The sequence below is a fragment of the Saccopteryx bilineata genome, chromosome X (genome assembly GCF_036850765.1).
Source record: "Saccopteryx bilineata isolate mSacBil1 chromosome X, mSacBil1_pri_phased_curated, whole genome shotgun sequence".
Classification (NCBI taxonomy): domain Eukaryota; kingdom Metazoa; phylum Chordata; class Mammalia; order Chiroptera; family Emballonuridae; genus Saccopteryx; species Saccopteryx bilineata.
Genome location: NC_089502.1, coordinates 103,954,624 through 103,971,881, shown reverse-complemented (window position 1 = coordinate 103,971,881; position 17,258 = coordinate 103,954,624). Strand labels below are relative to the sequence as shown.

Here is a 17,258-nt window from a genome sequence, read left to right as displayed (position 1 = left end):
GTTCCAATTTGAATGAAAACTATACAAAATAATTTATGAGACAAAGCGAACACTGGATATTTGATCACACTAAAGAAGTAATATTTTTTATCTGTTAATAGTAATGTGGCTATATGGGGTTTTTTATTTTTAAAACATGGAATTGGAAGACAGAAAGGCCTGGATTTAGATCTTGGTGCTCTCCTTCACTCACCAAAGTAAGGTACTTAATTTCTCTGAGTCTCAGTTGTCTATCTGTACGTGGGGACAAAACTTTGCTTGACTAGTGAGGATTGTATGAAAGACTGTTATGAAGCCCCTGGGTAGCATGTCTCAACATGTATTTTTTGGGATACTTAAATTTCTAGACTGTCAGTAGATGTCACTTGAAAAAATGGTTGTTGGCCCTGACAAGTTTCCTTTACCCAAGGTTTCTTGGAGCCATTAGTAATGTCTGTCAGCACTCCTAAAGGAAAAGAAATCCCATCTGTAACATTTCCCAAATTACTGATACCTTGTTTTTCTTCATGGGGCAAGAAGCTCTAAAATGTTTTGGGAATTACCAGCCTAAGTATTTCTGCTTGTAATGAGCACTCAAAAGTATTCTCCCTTGCCACTGTGAAACAAGCTTAAAAATGAGTAACTAAAAACAAAAAACTTGTTTCATTTTTCTTAACTGATGTTTCATGGGCAGTGATAGCTTTCTTTTTTTAATCTATAGACGTTTCTTGCAGCAAAGTTACAGAAATCAGGTTAACATTGCACTTGTTATGGGGATATGTGTATTTGTTCATTTGTTTTAGCTTGGTTTTTCAACTGAGTGCTTATATGAATCTGTTTATGAAATGTTTGGAACCAAATACTGTGGAAACTGAAAGAGCCAAATGCGCTTGTTCTCCCAGAACACTGTTAGGGCATGCACATGGAACCGGTGCTGAACCGATCAGATGCTCACACTTGGGACTTTGCATCTAGAGTCACTGATACCTAAAACAAATAACTGAGACCGTTTAGAAATAATTCTGCCACTAGCAGTATCTTCTGAACATCTATCCAGAGTCTAGTGTTGGCAGTGTAGCTACCCCCAGCTGAGCTGTGTCTGTGGGAGGACCTTTGCCTGTAGTTCCAGGTTGCACAGTTTCCTTGGTTCCTGTTTTCTGAATGTGGATCTCTATGCCTTCTTGGTTCTGTGAGCTATCAGTTATTCTTCTAACAAGTCACTTTTTTTTTTTTACTTTTTTTTTTTTTTTTTTTGTATTTTTCTGAAGCTGGAAATGGGGAGAGACAGTCAGACAGACTCCCGCATGCGCCCGACCGGGATCCACCCGGCACGCCCACCAGGGGCGAAGCTCTGCCCACCAGGGGGCAATGCTCTGCCCCTCCGGGGCGTCGCTCTGCCGAGACCAGAGCCACTCTAGCGCCTGGGGTAGAGGCCAAGGAGCCATCCCCAGCGCCCGGGCCATCTTTGCTCCAATGGAGCCTTGGCTGCGGGAGGGGAAGAGAGAGACAGAGAGGAAGGAGGGGGTGGGGGTGGAGAAGCAAATGGGTGCTTCTCCTATGTGCCCTGGCCGGGAATCGAACCCGGGTCCCCCACACGCCAGGCCGATGCTCTACCGCTGAGCCAACCAGCCAAGGCCTAACAAGTCACTTTTTAGGCCAGAGTATTGTTCCCAACCCAGACCCTTTCCGAGTACAGAATTCCAAGTCAAAATAGCTTTAGTTAGACATTTGTGTGAAAATTTAAAGGTGATATCATCTACATTTTTTAATTGATTTGTTTTTTGAGAGAGAGACAGCAATCTGTTCCACTTATTTATGCATTCACTGGTTGATTTTTGTATGTGCCCTGACCCAGGATCGAACCTGCAACCTTGGTGTATGGGATGATGCTCTAATCAACTGAGCTACTTGGCAAGGGCTCATCCTTTAAATAAAACAATTTTACTATTGTTGAGTTTATTTCTGCAAATTACTCTGCTCTTATTTCAGAGGATTGTTTATTGTTGTTTTTATTGTTGAGGATTGAGAGTTCTTTATATATTTTAGATATTACATATGGTTTGTAAATATTTTCTAGTGTTACAGTTTTACAGTTGGGTCCATGGTCCTTTTTTTTTACTTAACATTTTTTAAATTGAGATGTAATCAACATACAACATTAATTTTAGGTGTACTACATATAACTTCCCAGGGAGTTAACCGGAGGCTCACCTCTAGCCCCCAGCCCACAGTAGTTGGGATGGCCTGTATAGTGCAGGGCCATATCTATTGAAGAAAGTGTCCTTAGTGCATCTCTGCAACTGGATGAGAGCAGCTTCCCAGTGCAGGAGGGCTTTCACAGGTGCCAGGCTCCCCCATCAGGGTCTCTCATACTGACCACAAACAGTGTTTCCATCCAGCAAGGGAGCCGGTGCCCCCCTCTTGTTGCAGTCCCTGCTTCAAGAGTCTACTATGCCACTTAATGATCAGTCCACGATAGACATCCCAGCTGTCCGTGCTAATCACCAAGGTAAAGGCCCATTGCAGGCAACTAGCTATACAGCTTTTTACTAATGGACCTCAGTGCCTTTCCATAAGTGCTCTGTTTGTTGCCACAAGCACCATCCAACCCCCCCCCCCCCCCCCCAGCAAGCTTACAGGCTTGGCAGGGTCAAACACATTCAAGGACTATGTCACCTTGACTGTTCTCTTAGCTGCTGCAGCAAAAAAGCACCTGTTTATCTTCTAAGGCCAATACCTGCTGCATGTTAGAAGGGGAGCAGTAGAAGGGGAGCAGTGGATTGCAATTTCACGTTGGACTTCTGGCCCCTCATCTGTCCCCATTAGACAGGTCCCTTGGCCTTCCCCCTATTCAAACTGAAACAACGGGTCTTGGGGATCGTCCTCTCCCACAGCTGTCTTCATCATATAATCCTGCAACCATGCAACCTGAATGCCAGCCATTTTCTTGGCTACTGCCAGGGCCGCCCACTTCCCCTGCTTTTTCAGCAGTTTTTCTAGCTTAAGCTGCTGCCAGAGCTCTGTCCAGGACTCTATTAGACCCACCATAGAATTTCTCTTTATCTGCCCCACCACAATCAAATCTACCAATGTCTGTGTTTGGTTGACCTTTACAGACCCGTTTCTCTTGTCAGTTGGTAGGGCAGCACAGGCAGCAGCTTGCACACCCTTACGGCACTGTGCTGCCTCCACCTCCCCCCCCCCAAAATCTGCCACCTGGGTAACTATTGATGGGCTGCCCCATGTAGGAGCCCAGGATAGCCACTAGTGACCCAGAAAGGGCTGGCAGGACACTACAGAGAATAAGGTCCCTCATCCTAGCTGTAAATACTTACTTATCTTGCCTGTGGGACCTCAGGTTGAAAGCAGCATTCTTCATACCTAGTTCCTGGAGGACCTGCTGCAGCTCAGTATATGACTGCCACCAATTCACTGCCCCCAGAAAGTCCCCAGCATTCTGCCAGACCATAAAAATGGCAGCCATCACCCACTCTAATAGGGTATAGTTTCCTGGATTGTCATGGCAGTTCTGAAAATGCTGCCTCTAGGAAGAGTGTGTGGTAATAGGGCTAATTTCTCCATATCTGTTCCAGAGAGCATGATGCTATCCACCCCTATATACCACAACCACAGGAACCAAGCTGCCAGGGACTCAGTGGATTTCTGCCTGAATTTCACCCCTAATTCCATCAACTTGGGGTATAGGGCCGAACCATAGAGTGCTCCACTACTTGTGGGGGAGACTGTGCCTGCCCCTGAGGTGCTCTTGGCTGCTGGGTTTTCACCTTCTGGGTGACCACTGGCGGGGCTCTTGTGGTTGCTGGCAGCCTGAAGCTGAAACTCTAGCTCTTGAACCTGCTGTTACTTCTCTAATGACTGTCTTTGCCAGCATTTGGTTTCTAGGGCAAACTGCAACTCTCAAACCTGTAATTCCTTCTCAAGTGATCATTCTAGTTCCAGGTTCCATTGGTGTTCAGCCTGCATTTCACACTGAAGCTCTAGATAGCAGTCAATCTCCTTCTCCAGCATCTGTTGCAGTTCAAGCTGTTATTGGTTCTCAATCCCAGCTCACACTCGAATGGCCTCTCGCACAGAGCTTTCAGTTTCTGCTCACTGGGCAATTAAAAACACCCAGCCCACGGCCCCCAACAGGGTAGCCACTGGGAACCAAATGCTCAAGAACAGCCACTATACCACCCTTCAGGGTTGTTGGTAGCTCTCTACTGATCTGATCCAAATCCTATCCATTATGCCCGATGTAATGCCAGTGGCTGAGGCCAGGCAGGTTCACACTGGATTTGAGCAGATGGTAGAGGAACTGTAGAGCTGCAAAGCATTGGGCCATTCCCATTTAATAGCTTCTCACAATGGCGGATGAGCAAACAGGCAGGGGAAAACCTCTTCTTATGGCAGCAGGCAAATGAACAGCAAAAGGGCTTCTCACAGTGGCTGGCAAGTGATCTGCCCTAAGAGAAAGCACCTGTAGCCTTACATAGGCTATACACACTTGGCTCTGCCACATGCTCACACACTAATCATGCGAAGTGCAAGCCACCAAGCCTAACAGTTGTTTTCCCTACAATAATCTTTTGTCATCTGCAAATAGGGACAGTTTTATTTATTCCTTTCTTATCTCTATACCTGTTATTTCCTTTTTATATCTTATTGTAATGACTAGAATTTCTAACACGTGTTGAATAGAAGTGGTGAGAATGGGCATTCTTACTTTGTTCTTAATCTTAGAGGGAAAACATTCAGTGATTTTGGTTGTATGGTATTGTATGCAGCAGGCAGTCAGTAGCCTCCTGGCAAATGATTGCTTTAAGTAATAGGTATGAGAAAAAACAAGCCTGAGAATAAGTATATAAAAAGCTCACTTATAGGCCCTGGCCAGTTCACTCAGTGGTAGAGTGTTGGCCTGGCGTGTGGATGTCCTGGGTTCAATTCCTGGTCAGGGCACACAGGAGAAGCACCTATCTGCTTCTCTACCCCTCCCTCTTTTCTCTCTCTGTCTTTCTCTTCTCTTTCCCTCCTGTAGCCAAGGCTTAGTTAGAGTGAGCTGAGGATGGCTTCATGGCCTCCACTCAAGTGCTAAAAAAAAATAGCTCTGGTTGCAACAGCAAGGGCCCCAGATGGGCAGAGCATCACCCCCTAGGGGGTTTGCTGGGTGGATCCCAGTCGGTGTGCATGCAGGAGTTTGTCTCTGCCTCCCCTCCTCTCACTAAATTTAAAAAAAAATTAAAAGCTCACTTATAGTTTTCACTTTATGGACCAGATTTTTACCAGAATCCTTTTGACCTCACTTTAGATATTTGGAAATTATTGGCAGCTGGCATTTTGTTCTTTTTCTATTAGTTACTAAGGTAACTTTTTAAGTGATCTGGCGACACATACCTTAAATGTGAACCATAGAGGGAAAACATCTTTTTGTTGTTCAGGAATGGTCTCTACAGAAATATTGAAATATTGGAACATACTCTGTATTTCTCCAACTCTGAATGCCTATTAGTTGAATGGATGCCGACCACACAGGCAAATATGTTATTTCCATAGTAATGACTATGTTGGACTAAATCTAGGCCAAAAGTTGCCTAAAAGTTATACTTGTGCTTGGTTATCTTTATATATAATAGCCTTTTGGGAGGAGGGACATCAACCTCTAGTAATTGCTATGTAGCAAATAAGTAATTGGCAGTAGAATCTTTGGTGTGTAAAGAACTTGCAATTCATCTCTACCTCTATTCATGTGTCCTAGTTGTTAATGGAATAGTCCTTTATTTCTTCCTGAGCCTTGGTCAGAGCATCTTGAAGGACCTGTGTGCCATCAAAGATTACCTAGATTTATACTATGGGTCTAATTAGATTGTTGTTCACTTTTGAGCCTTCCAAATTACATGGCCTTAGTTCTGTGCTCAGGACATTTCTAGTGAGTCTTATACGTCATTTTCTAATTTAAAAAATATCAAAGTATTGTGCTGCCTTTGTTCTTATGATACAACTAATATATTTTTATTGGTTAAGAACAGTAAAGAATAAAGAGATGCACCAATAAAATAATCATACATAATCTGTTTAGTAATAAATTAACATTTTGATGTATTTCTACTTATTTTCTTTAGACATAGAATTATACTATACTGATAATTCTGTTTTAATATTTCACTGTGAGCATCTTTGTGTGCTTTTACATAATTGTGTGTGATATTTTTAAGAGTTGTATAATTATTTTGTTTTAAACCAATTCTGTTTTGGACATTTGCTTCCCAATTTTTTAGTGTTATACATGGTCATTCAGTATGGATTCTTGTGGTTAAATATTTGTGTACATCCTTCTGATTTTCTTTGGATAAATTCTCACAAGGAGAATTGCTAAATATTCCAGAAAACTGCAGGGATATGGTGTATTTTCTATCCTGAGATGTTTGAAAACATTGAACTCTTATTTTCAATTATAAATTTAAGAGTTTTTTTAAAATAAAGTTTTAATTTGGCTTAGATTGCTTATAGACTTTTGCAAGATATGAATGTGGGCCAGTTTTATCTGGACATATTCTTTATCCCTCCCTACCTCATAGCTGTGCCTTCAGTTGGCATGGCTTCTTTACTCCCGAGTTTTTACTTTAAGCCTTTTGCATGCTCTTTATTCTATATTGTCTGTGTCCAGGCACACAGAGTTCCAGATTGCAACTTTAATTCTCACTTCTTTTGTGATTTACTTTTTAGATCATAAAATTGAAAATCGAAAACATGAAAGTAGACAGGACTAAACTGAAAAAGACACCTACTGAGGCTGTAAGTATCCAAAAATTTTTTATTATTTTTTCATTTCAGAAAAAATTCTGGCAATTTTTCACCCACACTGATCTTCCAAATATATCATCATTTTAGATATACAAGGTGCAGTAAAAGAGTAACTTGTCTTGAAGCAGTCAAATTTTCTTTTGAACTTCCCTTTATTAAAACAGTGAATAAGCTAGTGACCAGTTGAAAGTGAGCCCTAAAACATTTGTAGCTGTATATACCTGAAGTAGGTTTTCTGGTTGCTGTTTCTATGCATTGAAAGGTTATGATATAGCAGAAAGAGAAGATGTGGGTTAAAATTCTTTCCATACTTGTTGGATCTTTCTCATTTTTATTTTTTAGAAAATTAACGTGGTAACCCCTTTCTTTTTAAGATTTCTTTTGAGGCCAGTGTTTTAGCTTTGTTTGTTACTGATTCTTAGTCATAGAATTCAGCTTAACCAGTGTATTGGTTGGCCATATCAGTTGATCTTATGTCAAAAGTAGAAATCCCAACTTTAGTCCAGTATTCTATTAGTTGATTTAAACTGTATTTGAGGTTAAGAAAGTATTGAATTGTGATGATACTCTTGTAGGCCCCATATGTTGTATGTAGTTTAAGGAGCACAAGCTTTGGCATTAGACATGGGTTTGAGTCTTACCATTAACTTGTCCAGTTTTCACCTGTAGAAAACAGATTTGACAATTACCCCTTCCTTGATGTGAGGCAGTAGCTTAGCAAAGTATCTAAATCAATTATATAGTTCATTTTCTAAAAAGGCCACTTGGTTTTTTTTAAAAAAACTAACTACCTAATAAGTATTACTTCCAGATATCACTATTAATATTTTGCTATATTTTTTTGCTTTCAGTCTTTAAAAGATTATTGCATGAGTAGTTCTCCTGACCTTTTCACTCAGCATTATACTGATGACAGTGAGAGGTATTGTCTTCCCATACCCTCTCCAGCATTATAGACTATCTTTTAAATTTTGTTATTAGGTGATGAAGAAATATTTTGTTCTAATTTGCATGCTTTTATATATATGTGTGTGTGTGAATATTTATCTATATATATATAGATAGATATATATATGTATGTATTCAAATTTATTGGCCTTATAAGAGTTTCTTTAATGCCATACATATTAGATATATTCATTTTTCATATTTGTAGCACTTTCCTTTTTATTTTGTTTTTGATGTGTTTTGCCATCTAGAGTTTTTGATAATTATGTACTCAAATAATTTTTGGAAACTGAAGAACAGAAAGAAAACTTGCCTTAAGAAACTAATGCAGCCTGACCAGGTAGTGGTGCTGTGGATAGAGCATTGGACTGGGATGCAGAGGACCCAGGTTCGGAACCCTGAGGTCACTGGCTTGAGCCAGGGGCTCATCCGGCTTGAGTGTGGGATCATAAACATGATCCCGTGGTCGCTGGCTTGACCCAAAGGTCATTGCCTTGAGCAAGTGCTCACTGGCTCTGCTGGCACCCCCTGGTCAAAGCACATGAGAAAGCAATCAATGAACAACTAAGATGCCACAACGAAGAATCAATGCTTCTCTCTCCCTTCCTGTCTGTCTGTCACTATCTGTCCCTTTCTCTGTCTCTCTCTGTCACAAAAATAAAGAAACTATACAAATAATAAAAATGTGAAGAATTAGGCCCTGGCCGGTTGGCTCAGCGGTAGAGTGTCGGCCTGGCGTGCGGGGGACCCGGGTTCGATTCCCTGCCAGGGCACATAGGAGAAGCACCCATTTGCTTCTCCACCCCCACCCCCTCCTTCCTCTCTGTCTCTCTCTTCCCCTCCCGCAGCCAAGGCTCCATTGGAGCAAAGATGGCCCGGACGCTGGGGATGGCTCCTTGGCCTCTGCCCCAGGCGCTAGAGTGGCTCTGGTCGCGGCAGAGCGACGCCCCGGAGGGGCAGAGCATCGCCCCCTGGTGGGCGTGCCGGGTGGATCCCGGTTGGGTGCATGCGGGAGTCTGTCTGACTGTCTCTCCCCGTTTCCAGCTTCAGAAAAAAAAATGTAAAGAATTATATCCAAAATAAAATGGCACATGACTAGCTTGGGAAACTATTCATAATCCAATGTAGTTAATATCTTTAATAGCTAAATCAGTGGGAAAAATAAATATTCCAATGATAAAACATATATAGGCCATTTCAGAAAAGAACAAAGTTAGTAAACTTACAGAATAATTAAAATTGCTTTGTAGATGGACAAAAGCAATTTTTTTTCTTTTACCTAATGGATTTTAAGGATTTGTTTTTTGAGTCACCTTTGTACACATTTCTGGTTCAGAACATTTGATAACTACTAGCAAATTACTTAGGATAAACTCCTCAGAGTTGAGTTTTTAGATCATTGATTTGTGTAAATTTTTAAGGCTTGAAAATGCCTGTTTTTTCAAGCAGCATACTCAATTTCCCCTTGCTGTGGTCAATACTAGATATTATTTTTAAGAAAGACATTTATATTTTTTAATTATTATTTTTCTATTATTATTATTACCTTTCAACCTCCTTACCCATTTCACCCACTTTCTGCCTCTGGCCACCACCAGTGTATTCTCTGTATCTATGAGCTGGGTTTTCTTGTTTGCTTTTTACTTTTTTTTTTTTTTTTTTTTTCATTTTTCCGAAGCTGGAAAAGGGGAGGCAGTCAGACAGACTCCCGCATGCGCCCTACCTGGATCCACCCGGCACGCCCACCAGGGGGTGATGCTCCGCCCACCAGGGGGGATGCTCTGTTGCATCCAGAGCCATTCTAGCACCTGAGGCAGAGGCCACAGAGCCATCCCCAGCGCCCAGGCCATCTTTGCTCCAGTGGAGCCTCGGCTGCGGGAGGGGAAGAGACAGACAGAGAGGAAGGAGAGGGGGAGGGGTGGAGAAGCAGATGGGCGCTTCTCCTGTGTGCCCTGGCCGGGAATCGAACCCGGGACTCCCGCACGCCAGGCCGACGCTCTACCGCTGAGCCAACCGGCCAGGGCTGCTTTTTCTTTTTAAAATTACACATAAAAGTGAGATCATATAATATTTATCTCTCTGACTTATGTCACGTAGCATAATGCTCTCAGGGTCCACCCATATTGTCACAAATGGCAAGATTTCATTTATGGCTGAGTAATGTTTCATTGTGTGTATTACATCTTTTTTTTTTTTTTTTACATCTGTCCTTCAATGGACACAGCTTATTTCCATATTTTGGTTATTGTAAATAATGCTGCGGTGAACACAGGCGCATATATTTTTTCAAATTAGTTTTTTCATTTTCATTGGATATTTTCCATAATGGCTGCACAAAAAGACATTTATTGATCCCTTTGTGTCTCAGCTAGCTGTGCAAAGGGTTTTTCCCCCTTGGTTTGATATCTTTATAGGAGCAAATCAATATAAACCATGGCAAGTGGTATGCAGCCATTGATCTGGCAAGTGCTTTGTTTTGCATTACCATGAGTAAAGAAATTCACACTGTTAACTTTTATGTAGCAGGGACAAAGTGCTAAAGATACAATTTTGCCCCTTGTGCATTCTGCAAACTGCAATTTTCAGAGGGACCTTTATACTTCTGATAAAGCAGGACATCATGCTGTTATGTTAAATTGATGTCATGGTGTTACCTGGATCTTCTGAGCAGAAAACACAAGCAACTTAGTAGTCTTAGACATATGTGTTCCAGAGGGTGCCCTTTGAAGTTTGAGGACCTGTCACATCAGTTTCCAGGGTTCCAGAGGTCTGAGAAATGTCAAGATGACCCTTCTAAAGTGAGAGACAAGTTGCTGCACCTTGTACCACATACCATGAGGAAGTGGAACAGTGTATGGTGTGCTTCTGGATTTTGGAGCTGACATATCATGTTTGGTCATGCTGTTTTGATCCATTTACTGGATCACATCTAAAATGACAGTGAAGGTCAGGATCTAGAAAAGACTGCAGAAGGTTCAGTCTATGTATTGTGCAAGCTGCCCTACTACGTGGACATTATAACCTTAGTATATGTCTGACTTATGTGCCAGCCAAGATGCTGTATGATGCCTCTGTCAAGCCCATATGGGAGAAGCACAGCTAAGACTCGTAGAGTTTTAGCCATGCTATCCTCTACCAACAATTAGTTTAACATTCAGAAAAGCAGTTTCTGACTTGCTACAGGACCTTGATAAAGAATGAATGCCTGATTGTGATATAGATAGCAAGTGATTACAGGACTCAATTGTTCATCATGAACTGGGTGTTATCTAACCCAGAGAATCATAAAATTGGATCTGCATAGCTGAATTCTATTAGAAATTGAAGTGATATATTTGATACTAGGCTCAAGTGAACTGCATGAGCAGATGGTTCAGACTCCCATTGTTTTCTGCTTCTACTGCTTCACCATCTCTTCCTCAACCTATATGGCTGCAAGAAGAGGAAAAAAAGTGCATGTCTGGGGTATGGAAGTATTTTATGCCAGGGACTTTTTATACATTTAATTACCACAAAAGGTTGAGGTAGCTCTTTAATAATGTTCACTTTAGAGGGAGAAAAATTTGGGGGCATAGCTTAAAGGAAACCACTTGACTTTAAGTCCTTGTTCTATGTTCTGTTTTGTGTGCTGAAAATATTCCTTGTTTAACTCTTACAACATTCTCATTAAATAGGTCAGGGGTCCCCAAACTTTTTACACAGGGGGCCAGTTCACTGTCCCTCAGACCATTGGAGGGCCGGACTATAAAAAAAAAACTATGAACAAATCCTTATGCACACTGCACATATCTTATTTTAAAGTAAAAAAAACAACAAAACAGGAACAAATACAATATTTAAAATAAAGAACAAGTAAATTTAAATCAACAAACTGACCAGTATTTCAATGGGAACTATGCTCCTCCCACTGACCACTAATGAAAGAGGTGCCCCTTCCGGAAGTGCGGCGGGGGCCGGATAAATGGCCTCAGGGGGCTGCATGCGGCCCGCGGGCCTTAGTTTGGGGACCCCTGAAATAGGTGGTATCAGTTCATTTTGCAGAAAAGAATACTGAGATTCATAGAGGTAGCTTACCAACTCTACCTAATTCCAAAGCCTGTGTTCTTTGTTACAGTATTCTGTCTCAATGTTTAAGCTCTTATTATATAAGTGTTTTATGTATGTGGCAAACATTTGAGCTTCACATTTTTTAGGTTTGTTTTCCTGATAAGAAAACTATAGATTAGGGCTGGACTTGTTCATGATCAAACAGTTTAGTAAACATTAAGGGAAAAACTAAACCCAGATTTGTTTGGTTTCAAATCTTGGCCCATCCCAGGATACTATACTATTTTACAGAGTTTAAAGAGTAAGTGTAATCACTTCCAGCTGCCATTCGTTAATAGACGGCTTCTTTGTCCCAGTCCCTATTCCCTGCTTCACTTTCAGAAACTTTACTATAAACTCTGAATCCACACCTTGTTACCTGACACACAGGCCCTTTCATCAGTAAAAGAAAGCAGGAATGTATGGAAATGAGTAAGTAAGAATAGAGTCTTGGTTTCACAAAGTTCAGAAGCTCTTTGCCATCCTACAATTGGAGGGTTTTATGTTGCAGAAAAATATAGCTAATGCTAATCTTCACCTTTAACTTTAAATTCATTAGGGCTTTTCAGTGTTTCTCTGATTTAGCATTCCTTATATGACATTCTGCTTCACTTTCAGACCCATGGTACAAATGCCTTTATTTTATTTTTATTGATATTTAGCTTGTTTCCTTTATTCTGTTATCTTTCCAAGTAGTTTTTATACATCTATAAATTTATCTGGGTTTTAAAAATGCAGAGATCGATTATTTCATTATAAGATTTCCATTTAATCCCAAGGCATCATCTGGCAAATTTCCACTTTAAGTAGTTATTCTAGCAAACGTTGAGTTTCTGAGTGTATTGGCTTAAGGATTTATTTTTCAATTTTTTTTTCTTTGTGTCTCCTCCATATTCCAAAACACCCTTTGTGAATATCTGTTTGTTTTCCTCAGCCTGCAGACTGCAGAGCCTTAATAGACAAGCTCAAAGTTTGTAATGATGAGCAACTTCTCTTGGAACTGCAGCAGATCAAAACATGGAACATTGGAAAGGTATGTGAACCCACGCTCCCAAAAGACAGGGCTCCCTGGACTGGTTGCCAGGAAATTTTGAAAGAAATGTGAGAGGAGAATTTGCCTGCTGAGGAAGAGGAGAATTTATTTACATGGGTGATGATAAAGAATCTTAATCACAAAATTCCTTTAGTTTTACTGACAATACGAGTTTGAGATAGTCTTAGGATTTTTACTTTTAGTTTAAAAGAATCTTTAGATAACTAAAAGTGAGCACTCCAGATAAAATGGATTCTGGTAGAGAGAGTCCCTATGTTTGTAGTACTCAGAATGTAGCCATAATTCTCCCTCTGAAGACTTAGCAAGGGGTTTTGTGGCATCTGTTGATGTTAATACACACACACACACACACACACACACAGATGCACACACTTTGGATATAACAATGAATTCATACCCACATGACTCAAAGTATACCCTCTCACGTGGGTTTCTGTACTGATTGGGGGTTGAAGAGAAGCAAAGATGGGACGTGAACTTGTTTAGATGTCATGCTTAGCAATCCATTATAACAGAGTACCCACACAAACACCTTATTCTTATCTTCCTCTTTCTATTTCCAGTGTGAGTTATATCATTGGGTGGATCTCTTGGATCGCTTTGATGGAATTCTGGCAGATGCTGGACAGACAGTGGAAAATATGTCATGGATGCTCGTGTGTGATCGGCCTGAAAGAGAGCAACTGAAAATGCTTCTGTTGGCTGTGTTGAACTTCACAGCCTTGCTCATTGAGTATAGCTTTTCCCGGCATCTGTACAGTTCCATAGAGGTAGGAGAAGTTCAAGTCTATGTGATCTGTTCTTAACTATAATTGGTCATGTCCAGAAATAAGAAAACTGCTATTTCTCTCTGAGGATTACTTTCCTTTTCATTATGGAACTTTGGGCTTTTCCATGTCAAAGACAATGGTAGGATGTTTCTTGGATATAGACACCCTTTACAGGATTGATGGCAAAATTCTTTAGTATCGCCTTCACCCTGCCTTTTAAGACTGAAGAAGTTAATGAGAATGCAATACATGTATTTAAGTGTTCTTGGGAGTTACCAGGAATTGATCTTTGTCCCAGGTCATTAGAGTAGCCTCAAGTTACTTTTTTTTTTTAAGCAAGAAACAGAGAGAGAGGAATAGACAGGAAGGGAGAGAGATGAGAAGCATCAAATCATAATGATAGCACTTTAGTTGTTCATTGATTTTTTTTCTCATATGTGCCTTGTCCTAGGGGGGCAGCAGGGGGCTCCAGCTGAGCAACCTCTTGCTCAAGCCAGTGACCCTGTTCTCAAGCCAGATGAGTCCGTGCTCAAGCTAGCAACCTCGGGGTTTCGAACCTGGGTCCTCAGTGTCCCAGGTCAACCCACGCTCTAGCCAATGTGCCACCTCCTGATCAGGCTGTACTTATTGCTTTTCTAAGTTTGTATGCTGCTATTCAATCTCTTCTCTTTCCCCAAAATGTGTATTAATAACATCCTTTGTATTATTTTATTTTATTATTAAGTGAGAGGCAGGGAGGCAGACATAGACTTCAGCATGTGCCCCAACCGGAATCCACCCAGCAAGCTCTATACCAGGTGATGATCTGCCTGTCTGGGCTGCTGCTCCGTTACTTAGCAATCAAGCCATTTTTAGCACCTGAGGCAAGGCCATGGAGCCATCCTCAGTGCCTGGGGCCAACTTTGCTCAAACCATTTGAGCCATGGCTGCAGAAGGGAAGGAAAGAGAGAGAGTTGGGGAGGGGGTGTAGAAGCAAATGGTTGCTTCTCCTGTGTGCCCTAACCAGGAATCAAACCTGGGACTTCTACACACCAGGCTGATGATGCTTTGTATTCTTAAAAAGTAAAATGGGCACAGGAATTAGTGACATTTTGAATTGGTCAAAAAATCTCTATAGGAAGAAACTTTTTTCCTTTAGCCTAACTTTAGACTTTTCTCTATCAGTTAAGTGCTCTTTTGTTGTGTGTTAGCTTTCCTAAGTTTTCAGTAAAGAAACAGAATCAGGACAAAAAATATAAAGAAAATAGCTTAGGAAAAGAAGTGGAACAACTGAACTAACACCTAGAGTTTTAAGTGGGGAATAGATTAGCAATATGTTGAAGATGAAATAAGATTAGCTGCAGAAGGAAGTCCATGGCTTTTGGGATAATCAGCAACTGGAAATACCTGGGTTCATTTCCAGTTGGATTACATACTGATTTTAATTCTATCCAAATGCTTCAGTATATTGGTGAGTTTTTATTGTATTGAAAAATGAAAATAGACACTCTTGGGTTACTGTTATATAATATACATTTTACCATAACAGCCATGCCACCAGGTATTGGAATCTTTAGTTTCTATGTGAAGGACCCTGTGTTTTTTTGTTTTTGTTTTTGTTTTTTAATTTTAATTTTATTTTTTTACAGAGAGAGAGAGTCAGAGAGAGGGATAGACAGGGACAGACAGACAGGAACGGAGAGATGAGAAGCATCAATCATTAGATTTCGTTGTGCATTACGACACCTTAGTTGTTCATTGATTGCTTTCTCATATGTTCCTTGACCATGGGCTTTCAGCCCTCCAAGTAACCCCTTGCTTGAGCCAGAGACCTTGGGTCCAAGCTGCTGAATTTTTGCTCAAACCAGATGAGCCCATGCTCAAGCTGGCAACCTCGGGGTCTTGAACCTGGGTCTTCTGCATCCCAGTCCGACGCTCTATCCACTGCACCACTGCCTGGTCAGGCAAGGACCCTGTGTTTTAATTAATTCTAATTTTATTTGTCATAAAGGATACAAAAGGAGCATAAAAGTATCATTTACAATACTTTTAATATAGTTGGAGTCAGTGTTCTTGAGTTCCACTTTGTATTAAAATACCACACTTGTTTCTTTTGTAACCCATTTTTCCTGTGGGGACACATGTGCAATTTGGAAATGTTTATTCAATTTTTTGCTTTTTTGGACTTTCTGACTTGCCTCAAAATTGTAAGTTTCTTGGGGGCAAGGATGCATTTTGTAAGTACTCAAATATGTATAAATGGTTTTGGAATTTTTAAACTTACTGATAGCTTTGTAAATGTTGACAAATCTTTATTGGCAATTTACATTTTCAAGGCCTACTGTGATTGATACCATGAACTTGCCCTTTTTTGTCCCCTATAGCATTTGACAACTTTATTGGCTTCTTCTGATATGCAAGTGGTGCTGGCGGTCCTTAACCTTCTGTATGTGTTTAGCAAAAGATCAAATTACATTACACGCCTTGGATCTGACAAGAGAACCCCACTGCTAACACGGCTGCAACATTTGGCAGAGGTGAGTCATGGGTGAAGAGTTGGAAGGGCACAAAAAGTAGACTATGTAGTACCTTTTCACAGGTGTTTCTTGAAGTGTCAAAATGGATAGGAGGCTCTAAGTTAACTTTACTGGTCCAATTGAGTAGAACAATTAGAGCCCATTTAACTGTATTCCCCCCCAATGCAAAATTAAGACTTCCTTTTCAAGAAAAGATACCATTGCTCAATGCTACTCTTAAGGTAGTTACACTCGAATGTAAATCAATACACTGCTTTCCTCATGAAGACTAATATCAGTTGAACAATGTACTTACAGATGTGGTTGAATAACATTTCTGATGCAAACTCATTTTGTCATGAACCTGTAACATTCAAACAATTGGTGAAACAGCAGCTGGTCTGTGCAATGTATGTATGACTAAGAAAAGGGAAATTAAGCAGTACTGCCAAAGACAAAAGTTAACAGATTGGTGATTGATTGAAAGGTCTTTAGTAATGCTTTAAAACTGACAAGGGATTGTCAATGCAGAATATACAAGGAGTACCTCCAAATCAACAAAGATAAACAAACAAAGACTGTGGATAGACAGTTCAGAGACCAGAGAACTCTTCAGGCAAAAAGATGCTCAAACTCATTAGTAATTAGAGAAATACAAATATAGTTAAACAAGATACAGCCAAGCTATATCAGATTACCAGAAACTAGAAATCTGTATAATGGTAAATGCTAGCAGGCCTCTGAGGCTATCAGAACCCTTATGTATCACTGATAGGAGTGTGGGCTGGTACTCCTATGTATATATTCCAGAGATGATCTCACATTATCCCATAAGATGACATCTGTGAGGATATTCCATCTTTGTGGTAGGGAGAAGTTGGAGGCAGTCTTGGTGTCCATTATTAGTAGATTGGAAAGTAAAATGTGGTGCATGCATACTATACAATATGTAGCAGTTAGAAGCAGCAAACCAGATAATACACATAGCAACATTAGTGCTGAGTGGGAGGGGCAATGTTAAAAAAAATCTTTATTGCTCAGTACCATTTCTGAAACTTAAAAAATGTGCACACAAAGCAAAATACAGTTTTGAGAAAATAAAAATTAAAGGCTAGATATCAGTGA

At 40.5% G+C, this 17,258-nt stretch overlaps 1 protein-coding gene across 12 annotated transcripts in view; it reads left to right on the top strand.

Annotated features, from left to right (window-relative positions):
• HUWE1 (HECT, UBA and WWE domain containing E3 ubiquitin protein ligase 1) overlaps window positions 1-17,258 on the top strand; it is a 179,513-nt gene that overhangs the window by 27,552 nt on the left and 134,703 nt on the right. For 11 of the 12 annotated variants that reach the window (XM_066249119.1, XM_066249128.1, XM_066249122.1 and 8 more), the window contains 4 exons: window positions 6,703-6,771; window positions 12,749-12,847; window positions 13,432-13,638; window positions 16,002-16,154. In XM_066249119.1, the coding sequence (XP_066105216.1) occupies window positions 6,727-6,771; window positions 12,749-12,847; window positions 13,432-13,638; window positions 16,002-16,154 (504 nt within the window). In that variant the 5' untranslated portion in view covers window positions 6,703-6,726. Of the gene's footprint in view, window positions 1-6,702; window positions 6,772-12,207; window positions 12,247-12,748; window positions 12,848-13,431; window positions 13,639-16,001; window positions 16,155-17,258 lie in introns of those variants that run through there. The other variant, XM_066249130.1, reaches the window with a different exon arrangement.